The 13,283-nt window shown below is 54.5% G+C and overlaps 1 protein-coding gene across 2 annotated transcripts in view; it reads left to right on the top strand.

Annotated features, from left to right (window-relative positions):
* Positions 1–13,283, top strand: part of SORL1 (sortilin related receptor 1) — a 48,642-nt gene that overhangs the window by 24,181 nt on the left and 11,178 nt on the right. The window contains exons 22-39 of one of the 2 annotated variants that reach the window (XM_040085298.2): positions 317–490; positions 648–761; positions 1,778–1,900; positions 2,254–2,373; positions 4,406–4,528; positions 4,775–4,882; positions 5,328–5,459; positions 5,672–5,803; positions 6,449–6,583; positions 6,854–7,009; positions 7,388–7,537; positions 7,911–8,039; positions 9,453–9,579; positions 10,096–10,265; positions 10,503–10,615; positions 10,907–11,011; positions 11,915–11,987; positions 13,100–13,182. In XM_040085298.2, the coding sequence (XP_039941232.2) occupies positions 317–490; positions 648–761; positions 1,778–1,900; positions 2,254–2,373; positions 4,406–4,528; positions 4,775–4,882; positions 5,328–5,459; positions 5,672–5,803; positions 6,449–6,583; positions 6,854–7,009; positions 7,388–7,537; positions 7,911–8,039; positions 9,453–9,579; positions 10,096–10,265; positions 10,503–10,615; positions 10,907–11,011; positions 11,915–11,987; positions 13,100–13,182 (2,267 nt within the window). Of the gene's footprint in view, positions 1–316; positions 491–647; positions 762–1,777; positions 1,901–2,253; positions 2,374–4,402; positions 4,529–4,774; positions 4,883–5,327; positions 5,460–5,671; positions 5,804–6,448; positions 6,584–6,853; positions 7,010–7,387; positions 7,538–7,910; positions 8,040–9,452; positions 9,580–10,095; positions 10,266–10,502; positions 10,616–10,906; positions 11,012–11,914; positions 11,988–13,099; positions 13,183–13,283 lie in introns of both variants that reach the window. The other variant, XM_040085299.2, reaches the window with a different exon arrangement.

Here is a 13,283-nt window from a genome sequence, read left to right as displayed (position 1 = left end):
TCCTGGGGTGGCAGGTGACACTGGCATTCCTGTGCCTCTGTCCTGGGGTGGCAGGTGACACTGGCATTCCTGTGCCTCTGTCCTGAGGTGGCAGGTGACACTGGTACTCCTGTGCCTCTGTCCTGAGGTGGCAGGTGACACTGTCACTCCTGTGCCTCTCTCCTGAGGTGGCAGGGGACACTGGCACTCCTGTGCCTCTCTCCTGCGGTGGCAGGTGACACTGGCACTCCTGTGCCTCTATCCTGGGGTGGCAGGTGACACTGGCACTCCCGTGCCTCTGCCCTGACATTGTCCCCTTCCTCCTGCCCTGCTCCAGGGCAGAACGCCTGCATGTCCAAGCCCTGCAGCCTGCTCTGCCTGCCCAGGTCCAACAACGGCCGCAGCTGCAAGTGCCCCGAGGGGGTGGCCAGCACCGTGCTGCCCAGCGGGGAGCTCAGGTGTGACTGTCCCCACGGCTACGCCATGAAGAACAACACCTGCAGGAAGGAAGGTAAAGTCCTGCCCGGCTCTCGCTGCCGCTCGGGGCTGAGGTGGCTTCTGCCATCACGAGAGGTCGGCGTGCCCTGTCCTCTGCTGGGGAGGAGAGTGGCCCGTTTCTGGGGGCACAGCCTCATGCCAGCTTGTTCCTGTTGTCCCTCCTGCCCCAGAGAACACGTGCCTGCCCAACCAGTACAGGTGCTCCAATGGGAACTGCATCAACAGCATCTGGCAGTGTGACAACGACAACGACTGCGGGGACATGAGCGACGAGAAGAACTGCCGTGAGTGTCCTGCCGTGGTGGGGCTGGCCAGATCCAGCTGTCTGCTGTGCTGGCGTCTCAGCTGGGCTGATGTCCACGCTCCTTCCACAGGCAGGGAGAGCAGGAGGTTCTCGGGGGCTGTAACTCAGCTCCTTTGGTAAACTCCCAACGCAGATTGGATGGGTTTTGTCCCAACCCCCTTGACCAGATGAGGCGTTGGTGTCTAAAATTTGGTGAGGCTGATGCCAGCTGTCTCTTGTGTTAATTGAGGGCACAGCCAATGAGGAAAAGAGAGCAGACAGTGCTGACACGGGTCTCTAGTGGAGATAATAAATCAAGTTCACACATTAAAGACGGAGGTCACCTTTCTGAGCAAAGTTAGGAACTGCCAGTGTGTGCAGGAGGGGGAGATGTTCCACAGCTCTGCACATCCTGAAGGGTTTGGATTAGTGCACTGTGGGAAAAGGACTGGGTTTGAAGTCAGGAATCACTGCAGGACCAGCAGAGAGGCTGTTAATGCCCATTTTGTACCAATTAGGAACTTATTTCCCTGACAAAGTTGAGGTACCAGTCAGCAGAGTCGGAGTTTGAGCTCAATGACTCCAGGTGTGGGAAAGCCTCTGTGGGTACCCATTCCTTGGAGGGAGGTCACCAGCCTGGCACAGAGCTGCTGCCTTGGGTAGCAACACTCACTCAGCTTCTCCCCTGCTTTGGCTGCCCTGTCTCATCCCACCACCTGGGGTTCCAATCCCCGTTGTGGGGAGCAGATAGCTCTACATCCTTGGCCTCTTGCTCCCTGGCTTGGGAGTGGACGTGAGGAGGTTCAGTCCCGATCCCCAGACAAAAAACTGACCCCTATGTCCTCTGCTTTACAGGCAGTGCCTATAAATGGCATTAAAATACAAGAGCAGGAGTTCAGGTCGGACTGGCAGGATTCTGTCCCCGTCCCTCCGCTTCCCTGCACTCAGTGCACACCCTCAGGCAGCAGAAACCATTTTCTAACCACCACCTTCTCCTCCTCCTCTTCTCCCCACCAGCAACCACGGTGTGCGACACCGAGACCCAGTTCCGCTGCCAGGGCTCGGGGACCTGCATCCCTCTGTCCTACAAATGTGACCTGGAGGATGACTGTGGGGACAACAGCGACGAAAGCCACTGTGGTGAGTGACACTCAGCCCTCCTCCCCTGGGCACGGGGGCAGCTGTCCTCCAGCACTCTCTGCTGCTCAGAGGTGATGAAGGGAGAGATGCCCCTGCTTAGCCAGGCTGTCTCCTCCTCGTTTACTGGGGACTGGGAAACGGGGGACAGGGCCAGCACTTACAGGGTATTTGGGAATTAGGGACAGGACCATCGTGTCCTGGGGAATGAGGGACAGCAGAAGAGAGCGAGGCCCTGTGCCGGTTCTTCCCCTTGCCGTGCTCCAGCTGGGAGATTCCTGTGCCACTATTATCCAACTTTCCCGCTCTGCTCCTTGGGTATTCCCGGCACCTGAAGGCCAGTGTTTGCTTTGCAGAGGCTCACCAGTGCAGGAACGATGAGTTCAGCTGCAGCTCGGGGATGTGCATCCGTCTGTCCTGGATGTGTGACGGGGATAACGACTGCAGGGACTGGTCTGACGAAGCCAACTGCACTGGTGAGTGCTCAGGTGCTGATCCAGAACCTCCTGCTGCTCCTGCTTTTTACTTCCAACCTGGGAGACATTAACCAGCGTCTTGTGCCTCAGTTTCCTTGCTTGTTAGAGCACCGTAGGGTGCTGTGATGCTCCAAATCCAAGGATTTCTTTCCCCCAGGAATTTGCTGGCAGCTCTGAGATGTTCCCACGGTGACCCAGCTTTGCTTTTCACCTGCAAGACTGCACCCAGAGGCAAAGCTCTGTGGAATGGGAAGTGGCTTTTGTGGCTGCTCTTTTGGTCTGAAGAGGAGGCAGATTTAGTTTGGGAAGTTTAGTTTGGCAGTTTTAGCCCTCCCTTGGCAGCCTCATTGCTCTACCGGCTCAAAAACCTAAAGAGGGTGCCCTAAGTAGGGAGTCCCACGTAGAAAACCCAATCTTGTTTTTGCTTGCAACTTGTATTAAAGCAGCCAGGCTGGCAGAAACAACCTGGCTCCTACTTCATGCCTCCTGTGCAGCAGGTCCTGTGAGCCTCACTGTGTGTTTGGAGCAGAAAGTCGCAACACTCCACCCTCCTCACCACCACAGTGATGTTCCTCAGCAGCTTCCTGAGGTTAACACCCACACAGAGCCTTTTTCTCATCAGAAAAAACCAACAGATAGCAGCGCATTGGTCTTTTCCACTGCAAACAATCAAGCAAAAACATCAACCAAGCCAAAAACCTCAGTGCTTGCACGAGAAGAGACTTCTCAGAGGGGGCAGGGCGCTAGTCCATCAGTGAGAGACACAAGGTTGTATTCATCCAGCCCCGGGATATTTCTAGATGAAAGCAGAGCTTTCCATGGCATGAGGCTGAGATCCGTGGGGAGCCTGTAGGGACCAGGACAGCCCCTGGGAATGCTGGCAGCAGCTTGGAGCCTTTGGTGCAGCCTGGAGCCTTTGGGACAGAGAGTGGCACCAGCTGCTGTCCTGGGGCTCTGGCACCAGGATTTGAGAGATCCCTTTCAGGTCTTTGAGCTCCTCTTTGCTCACCCCTGTGGCATTTGCTGTGCCTGGAGCACCCAGGGCTGATCCTGGTCATTAGTATTCCACGAGCGTGGCTTTCTGAGGAGGTTTAATTTATATTGGTATCACTTATCTCTCATATGAGTGTCTCCAGAGAGAATTACTACAGGAGAGGAACCTACTTCAAAAAAGCACGTCGGGTTTGTAAAGCCCCAAGTTGGAATTATCTAAGAGGATCACAATTATTTGAGGAACATTCCGTCTGACTTCACCGGGCTGCAATTATTGCTCTTATCTAAAATAATTACATTTCATGCTGAATACCTAATAGAATATTACTGCCACCAGACTGCACTATTTCGAAATATCTGCGAGTGCACGTCGCTCTCTAACCTAAAACTCAGGATCACGCCATCTAATTAAGCCGAACGTTGCTTTTCTCAATAACTCTGAGCGCTCTCCTGCTCGAGGAGCAAGATTTGTCTCTGAAGTGACAACACAAACCAGGCTGCAACCCAGATACCCCACAGGCAGATATTTTCCTGACAGGAGCCTAAGGAAAACCCCCGGGGAGAATCGTATTTCTTGTTTGCTTTGGCAACATAGAAGAGCCTTGTTTGCCGTAATTAAAAGCTCTCTCTGGCTGTGTCCTGCCCTGCACGGGGGACTCTGCAGCTCGGCCAAGCCTTGCTTGGTCTTGGTGACATTTCTCGCCATCTCTGGCACGATGCCACCGCTGTCACCTTTGCCCACACACCCCAAGGACTGCCATCGAGGGGAGAGAGGCTGCTGACTTTGGGGAGAGCTTTGGGAGATCTCTGCCCTGCAAAAGCCATCCCCGAGGCACAGCAGGCTTGACCAGGGAAAGACCATGGAAAACTGGGGCTCACGGAATTCTCCTTCCTGGGGTCCATGGGGTGGCTGATGCAGTGGGAGATCCTGGTGCAGGGGGAGGAGCAGCGTGTGGTGGTGTGGCCTGACTCCCTCTCAGCTCAGCAGGGACACGGTGACGCCCCACCCTCAGGTGTCCCCCTGCTCTGGTTCCAGCAGTTTATCACACCTGCGAGGCCTCCAGCTTCCAGTGCCACAACGGCCACTGCATCCCGCAGCGCTGGGCGTGCGACGGCGACGCCGACTGCCAGGACGGCTCCGATGAGGACCCTGCCAGCTGTGGTAACGTGTCCTGTGTGTGTGTGTGGGGCTCTGCCACGGGTGGGAGGGATTTCTGTACACACACACCGAGCTAAACCAGCTGCAAACTCAGGAGAGAGCCCCCACCCCTCCAAAAGCAGTCACAGTGCGAAGGCAACCGTGGCATTTTCTAGCTATGGTTAGATTAATTAATTAAACAGCTTAACTTAAAACAGCTTTAACAAAACCCCGAAAAACGCATGACACCCACCCAATTCTGGATTTCAGAGAAGAAGTGCAACGGCTTCCAGTGCCCCAATGGCACCTGCATCCCAACCAGCAAACACTGCGACGGCATCAACGACTGCTCCGACGCCTCGGATGAGCAGCACTGTGGTGGGTACCGGGCTCAGGGCGAGCTGCTGGGGCCCAGCACGGAGGGCTGACAGCATTTCTGCTCTATCCCACTGGGAGTAAAGCCCTGGGAGATAACGGGAATGCCTTAGCGGGCAGCGATGAGCTCCCTGTGAAATTGGCGGGTCAGAAAAAGGCACAGAAAAAGGTCAAAAAGGAGGGCACTGCCAGGGAGGTGACCAAAAACCCCTCCTGGCACCTGTGCCCACCCTGAGGGGTTTATTTGGTGAGGGCAACCTGTGCCGGGACGCAGCTCAAACCATTTGGGAACTTTCTGTAAGCTCAAAACCATTTGTCCTGGGAACTTTACTTCCCTACAATCCGCCCTCCGCGCTCAGGTCAGCGCGGATCCCGGGGGGTGACGCTGCTGTTTGCAAGGGCGGCAGAGGTGCCACCCCCTGTCCTCCTGTGCCCCTGTCCCCTGCAGAGCCCCTGTGCACCCGCTACATGGATTTCGTGTGCAAGAACCGGCAGCAGTGCTTGTTCCACTCCATGGTGTGCGACGGCATCATCCAGTGCCGGGACGGGTCGGACGAGGATGCCAGCTATGCTGGGTGCTGTAAGTGTCACACCTCTGCCAAGGGATGGGTGGGCACAGGAGGAAACAAGAGGTGTGGGCAGAACCAGGCTACCAGGAAGCTGCCAGCTCTCCTAGGAGGTGGCTCTAGACCGCAAAGCTCTGCTTAGAGAACCGTGATTGCCCCGGGTGAGCTCCTTCCTGCTCAAGCTTTCCTGAAGCCCTTGATCTTTACACCAAACCTCTCCCTGCAGCCCAGGACCCCGAGTTCCACCGGACCTGCGACCAGTTCAGCTTCCAGTGCCAGAATGGCGTGTGCATCAGCCTGGTGTGGAAGTGTGACGGGATGGACGACTGCGGCGACTACTCTGACGAAGCAAACTGTGGTGAGCAGCACCCCCAGGGCCTCCTGCCCCTGCACCTCCAGCTTCCCTTGGATTTCAGGAGCACGGAGTACTGTCTTGCTCGTGTTTTTACTCGTGTATGTGTGAGTGTAGCTCTCCCTGTGCACCTCACAGTGCGTCCTGCCTGGGGATCGCTGTCATTTCCCTTGTACTGCAGGCAGGTAAAGTGAAGCACAAAGAAAACCTGGCACATCCTGTGCTTGACTAACTCCTCTGGGCCGTGTTTGCTGCACAGACTCCCAGCCCTGAGCAGACAGGCAGTTTTCAGCCAAACCCAATATTTACCACTGTTCCCTGGGTGGCTGTAGGAGCTGTACCCAGCCAGGAGAGGCAGCTGCAGCCTCGTTTCGGAGTTGCAGGGTTTGCTCCTCCGTTTCTGCCATGCTCTGGTGGATTCTGCTCTGGTTCTGAGATCAGGGGTGGTGTCTGGCCACGAAGGACACAGACAAAGCAGTGGTGGCAACAGAGTGAGGGCTGGGAGGAGTGGGAATGCTGGGGATGGAGAGAAAGGAATGTGCTGCTCAGGGTGATGCTCTCTGGGCCAGCCTGAGGTGCCCCCAGCTCTCAGCTGTGCTGAGGGCTGCTGAGGTGACCCTGTGGCTCACGGGACTCTGCTCTCCTGGCCAGAAAACCCAACAGAAGCCCCGAACTGCTCCCGGTACTACCAGTTCCAGTGTGGGAACGGGCACTGCATCCCCAACCGGTGGAAGTGCGACGAGGAGAACGACTGCGGGGACTGGTCTGATGAGAAGGACTGCGAGGGTAAGGACACACTGCTGAGGCTGTGACGGGGGCAGGATGGGGTCTGGGACATGCTGAAGGATCACTCTGCCTTCCCACAGCCCTCCAAAATACCCCATGAGTGGGTTGGGTGGGCACTTTCCTGCATCTTTTTACTCTGTAGATATCCTGATTGCAGACACAACGCCGGGCTGGTGATGCCTCACCTGCCTCCCCGTGGGTCAGCAGGGAGCAAGCAGAGCTTACACTGGAGCAGGGAGCTCAGCTCAGCTCTCCCTGGTGTATTTTTAGGATCTCCAGTTCATCCCATTACCACGCTGATCCCCCCGACGTGCCTGCCCAACCATTTCCGCTGCAACAGCGGCGCCTGCATCATGAACAGCTGGGTGTGTGACGGCTACAAGGACTGCACTGACGGCTCCGACGAGGAGGCCTGTCCCACCTCAAGTGAGCTCTCCTCTCCCTCACCCCCTTCCCTTTTTCCCAGATCCCATCTGCAAGGAATTCTGGCCTGTCAGAGCCTTGCCAGGTTGCGGGGTTAATTTACGCCGTGGGTATAAAATGTCCTCTGGCACCCTCCTGGTCACCCTCATCCTGTCCACCAGCTGGGACAGCGCTCCAGAGAGGGACATTCCCTGCCCAGCGGAGGCTTTTCCAGCCCTCTGCAGTCAGGAGGGAGGATGTCTTAGACGTCCTCCCCTCCACCTGCTAGATGGACGGACATTGCCATCTAGCGGAGTCGGGGCCCGGGAGCGCAGCCCGTCCATCGCGGCGGTGCCAGCCCGGCCGTGCCCGGCGCTCCCCTGCCCGCCTGTCTGTGTGCAGGACCCAACGCCACGGCCACGGCCACCGCGCTCCCGGGGCGCTGCAGCCGCTTCGAGTTCGAGTGCCAGCAGCTGCACAAGTGCATCCCCAACTGGAAGCGCTGCGACGGAGTGAGGGACTGCCAGGACGGCACGGACGAGAGGAGCTGCCGTAAGTGTGGGCGAGGGACAGGCTCCCGCCTGGATCCTTCCCTTGTGAGGGCAGGGAAGCCTCGGAGGAGGCTTTGATTGCTGGGTAAAATCCTTTACAGAAAACAGAAATCCTTCACAAGGGAAAAAAAAAAAAACCCAAACAAAAAAGCCACGTATAAAAGCTAAAGCGCTGCTATTCCTATTACAAGTCCAGTTGTTGTTTATAATGGGATGAGCTCCAGGTTGTTCTGAAGGTGCAGCCAGAAGGAGACACCCCAGTGTCTGGCACATCAGCCTGCGCTCCATCCCTGACATGCAGCCACCTGCAAACCTTCCAGTGCTGCTGAGGGAACTTCCCTGCCTGGAGTCCTGAGCTCTCCTGCCTTTTTCAGCCACTCCGAGCAGCCTGTCGTGCCCCGGCGGTTTCAGATGTGAGGATGGGGAGGCCTGCATCATGCTGACAGAGCGCTGTGACGGGTACCTGGACTGCTCAGACAGCAGTGACGAGAGGAACTGCACAGGTAAGCAGCAGCCCTCTCCCATCCCTCACTCCCTGTCAGCACACAGAGGTGCTCTCCTGGATGTGTGACCTTTCCCTCCCAACAGCCTTGATTTATCTGTCTCTGCTCAGTTGTCCAAGCTCCCTCCTCACCCATTTATCACCAGCTGGGACAAACTTCCCAGCAGCTTCTACACTGACAATTTGTCTTCCAGCAGCCTCAGACAAAGGGGAAAAAAAAATCATTTTAGGATGGATAGGAGCAAAGCTGTCCATTTTACACGACCCAAAGGTGAAGCAAGAGTCTCCTGCTCTGCCCTCCTTTGCAAGGTGACCCTGGGGGATGTGGCAGGTGCCCTGCTGCCAACCCTGGCTGGCCCTTGGTGGCCCTGTGGGGGCAGAGGGACAGAGCCCGCCCTGGGCTGGTAGCAGCGATCGATCACTGCCTCTGGCCAGCCGTGAGCTCCAGCTGCTCCCCCACTGAGCTGCTGGAGGGGCTGGGCATCAATCAAGTTTAGTTCTTTAATTAAATATCGATTGGGAGAGGCTAGTAGGTTAAGGGGAGAGGGAAGGAGACGCGCGACTCGGCTGCCATGCCAAGGAAAACCATCTCTTTTCCCTTGGAAAAACTGTCCGTGGACCCGTGTACCTGCTGGATTTAATTCCAGCTGTTTAGGGAAAGCAGAACAGCAGCAATTTGCCTCTGCTCTGCTGGGTTTCTGTTCAGTGCCCCAGCAGAGCCAAGCCACAGCAGTGGAATATGGGCTCCAACACGTGCAGAGAGAGAAAGAGAGAGCAGGAAATGGCCTGGTGGGAGCAGGGCACGGATTTGGGACATTTCAGATCAGCACCTCCATCTCCAGCTCTGCCAGGGCTGGGTTCCTCAGTGCTTTTATCCCCTAAGTGCCTCCGTGAAGGTCAGGCAGTGATTCAGAGCTCACGTCAAGGCAAGCCCCAAACTTGAATTACCAACCTTTGCTTGGGTCCTGCTGCTGGACACAAGGTGTGATAAGGGGAAACACACAAAGAAAGGCCCTGGGTGCTGACAGGGACAGCACAGACTGATCACAGCAGGAGAAGGGTGACACTGAGCAGTTTGCACTCACACACTGCCAAAAATTCCCGGTATTTCATCAACAGCCTCTCTTTATCTTTCCTTAGGGGAAAGGGGACGCCTGCCTGATTCAGCATAAAGATATTTTGGGTAGGACTAAGAGCACCAGGGGTAAATCCCTGCTCTGAACTGCCCTCTGTGAGCCCAGTCTTCTCCAGAACTGCCAAACTCCATCTCATTTAAACGTGGGTGCAGACACCCCTTCAGTCAGTGCTGCCGCACCTCCCCTGCCGCTGGTGTTACAAACAGAGCTCCTGTTTCTCTCCTGGGCGCAGGGTTTGTTTCCCTGCACTAAATTACCTTTTCCCGTTCTCCGCTCAGATGACACGATCGTGTACAAAGTCCAGAACCTGCAGTGGTCGGCTGATTTCTCTGGGGATGTCACCCTGACGTGGGCTCGGCCAAAGAGGATGTCCTCCACCTCCTGTGTCTACATCATCTACTACAGGTACCTCATCCCTCCCCTGCTGTTGTGGCAGGTAGGGAGGACAAGCGTGAGCACACGGTGTGCCCGCACAGGATCGGGCCTGAAACATTCAGAGCTCCTTAACCAAGTTCTGCCTGGAAAAATCTAATATTTGGTAGCAAAACAGACACAAAATAGGTGCACCCAGAGGGCGTTTGTGACAAAATGCATTGCTTTCCTCCTTGATTTACTCAGATGGTAAAGTTGTTATATTCATTTTTTTTTTTGCCACTTGGGCTTTGTCTTTGTGGGACCATTACCAGCAAGAACAAAGTTAATAAATTTGAGCACAAGAGTTATAGAAAAGCTCAGGGGCTTATAAACCACCAAGCCACAGTTAGTTCAGGCTTTCCAACAGCATCTTTTCAAGATTGGTGGCGTGGCATTGCCAAAACGAGCAGAGACCTTTCAAAATGGTTCCATTTTTTGGGGACAAATCTGTATGTTGTGTGCTAAAAAAGCCTGTCCTGACCGGAGGCGTGTGGCTCTGTCACTCAGGGTGGTCGGTGAGAGCATCTGGAAGAGCTTGGAGACCCACAGCAACAAAACCAACAGCGTTTTGAAGGTCCTCAAGCCCGACTGCACCTACCAGGTGAAAGTGCAGGTGCAGTGTCTGAGCCGGGTCTACAACACCAACGACTTCATCACGCTGCGGGCGCCCGAAGGACGTAAGCACAGTGCTGCTCCTGCCAATGCCTGCCAGATTTGTGCTGCTTTGGGCTCAGAAGGAGAGCTGTCCCTGCTCTGAGCAAAAAGGGTCTTTTCATGGGCTTGGGAATTGTGCTGGAGTGGGAGAAAGGGCCGTCCACGCTTTTGTCCTGATTTTTCAGGGAGATGCTGCTTTTCCCCGCACGCTCTGGGCACAGCACTGTGACTGTCACTGATATTTCTCTTCCTCTCGCTAGTACCAGATGCACCCCTCAACCTTCAGCTGTCCCTGAAGAGAGAAGCTGAGGGCGTGGTGATGGGCTGGTGGAGTCCCCCCGTGAACGCCCACGGCCTCATCCGGGAATTCATCGTGAGTCCTGCTGCCCACAGGGGCCGAGCCCGGCTGGGTGGCACGGGGACAGCACCACACAGCCAGCTGCAGGGGGGATTGGGCCTGGAATGGGATGTTTTGGGGGAGGAAATCTGCTGGGAACATCAGGCAAGATGGGAGAAGAAATGCTGCAGGCAGCGCCACAGCCCTCGAGCTCCTAATTTCTCCCTTTCTGAGATGTCGTGTGCCTTTCTGCTGACATTTTGTCTCGGGGGCACCTGCTGACCTGTGGTGTTTGTGAGCCCTCACGCCTTGTTTTGGTGCTCCTAGGTGGAATACAGCAGCAGTGGATCCAAGGAGTGGTCGTCCCTCAGAACCACCAAGAACTACACAGAGATCAAGAACTTGCAGGTCAACACTCTCTACACAGTCAGAGTGAGTATTTCCAAAGCGCTCTCTAGGTGAGCTCTGAGTTACTGACTGCCCTAAGTCCTGCACAGCCAAGAACTTGCTAAAAAAAAATCTTATTAAAAAACCCATCATGTTAAAGCCCTGCCCTTTAATGCCAACCCACAGCACCACTGCTAATGTCTATAGTTCCAAGGCCCTTGATTTGCTCCTCTGTCCCAGAAGGCTGGGCTGGATTACAAAATCCTCCCTGCTAATTGCCCATTCCAATGTCACTGCAATTGCACTGGATTTGGGCCAGAGATAAATTCGGTCCTCGGTGTATCGGTGGGAAAAGCAGCAGCTCTGCCTGTGGGGAATGTCTGCACAGGGGAGAGGCTGGGTAATTATAGACAGAAGTAATAAGAATAGGAAATGAAAGTCTGCCCAGCGAGCCCTGGGAAATGTGTGCTTTGCCATCGTCCATCCTCCTGAGTTCTTGGGGAAGTTCTCGAGGATAAACCACCTCCTCTCGATCCCTGTTATTCTCACAGCTGGTTGGAGGCTTTCCTCCCGTGGCATTCCTTCCCAATATAACCCGTCCCCAAATAAATCTTTGGAAGCAGATTCAGCGCTTGGACTTCCCTGGCGTGGTTCTCACCTACTTTATGGCCCGTGGAGTCCCAAGCTCCTTATCTCGATGGACTCCTCTAAGATCTCATAAGAGAGCAGTTATCTGCAAAGAGCCTGCACCTCCCTCCTCTTAGATTCCTTTAATTGACTTCAAGCAGTCGGCTTTATCTCTGCATTAAGCATTTTATTGCCAAGTAATTAAGCTTTTGTTTGCTTCCGAGTCCTTTTCCCAGGGGCCCCGCCAGGTCTGTAACCTTGCTCTAACCTCCCACTCTGTTTGCCCCGTGCAATGTTGCTCATGTTCCCTCATTTCCAAAGGTTGCTGCAGTAACCAGCCGAGGGGTGGGAAACTGGAGCGAATCCAAGTCCATAACCACCGTCAAAGGCAAAGGTAAATGTCGCTGTTTGGGTCAGCTCAGAGAAGGTGACAAAAAGGCAGAGTATCAGCCTGAAACATCAGCAGCAGCATCCAGAGCCGCCCCCCTGGCCTTTATTCTCCCTTTCACACTGTTCAACAGCTTTGCTGTTCACAGTGACCTGTAAAAAGTGACATTTGCACTCGGCCTGAGCTGCCTCAGGGTTCAGTGGCGTGGCTGGAGGGGTCACTGACTCCTCTGAGCTCTGTGGCACAGGGGATGGATGTGCTGCCCTGCAACTGAGCAAGAGCCTGTTCCCTCTCTCCCCGGCTGCAGACAGATTCCCTCAGACTTTTGTAGGCCAAATCGTGCCTCCAGATAGACAAGAAATTACCAACTCCATCACTCTCACTCTAAAAGGATGCTGGCTCATCCTTCTCCCTCTTAGGTCACCATTACTGTGGCTCCTCCTGCAGGTTTAGACCATGAAAAACAACCACAGCTCCTGAGAACTATCACAACATCACAGTCTAACAGCAGATAAATTCAAACAGCACAGTAAATCATTTCCTTCCCAACCTGTTGGTTTTTTTTTTTCTTTAAAGAAAAGCCTTTTGAAGTCGTTTGTATTCGTGCCAATTTTTTCATCCAAACTTATGTCCCCTGTGTCAAAACTGCCTGCTAATTTGTCAGATGAAAGGAGGGAAGGGAAACGCCAGGCTACTCGAAGTGCAGGATTCAGATAATGTGAATTACCTGATGGTTAGAAAAACAGAGGCAGCAAGAACAGAAACAGCTTTGACGTCAGGTTTAGCACGAGTGTTTGGCACCGACAGCTCCTGACCTCCCTCAGCAGCTCCTCGGAAGGCCAGGAGCTGTTAACTGGGATAGGAGCTCACCCTACTGACTTCAGAGGGAAATCCCTTTGCCCAGACCCCTCCAGTTCCAGCCTGCGCTGAGCAAGGCGCAGATAAAGCAGCTTTTAGGTGGTGGACTTAAAAAATGATGTCAGTATCTTCTCTGACATGATGTCCTGTTCTAGGAGCTGGGTGTTACCACAAGAAGCTGTGTTTTATCTGCCCCCTCTCAGTAAATATTTTTATTTCTTTGTGCTGTACTAACAGGTCTTTTCTCACTTTCCTCCCAGTCATTCCTCCCCCTGTCATCCACATTGAGAGCTACAGCGAGGATTCCATAAGTTTCAGCCTAAAAATGACCACGAATATCAAGGTGAGAGTTTTTCCCTTTCCATCTGAGCCGGGTAAATGGTGAATCGTGGCTGGGAGAAGCTGTCACCCACTGAAGCATTGCAGTTACCAGTTATTTCACGC

The sequence above is a fragment of the Hirundo rustica genome, chromosome 23 (genome assembly GCF_015227805.2).
Source record: "Hirundo rustica isolate bHirRus1 chromosome 23, bHirRus1.pri.v3, whole genome shotgun sequence".
Lineage (NCBI taxonomy): Eukaryota > Metazoa > Chordata > Aves > Passeriformes > Hirundinidae > Hirundo > Hirundo rustica.
Note: the sequence above shows the minus strand (reverse complement) of the source record. Positions and strands in the feature narration are given on the sequence as shown.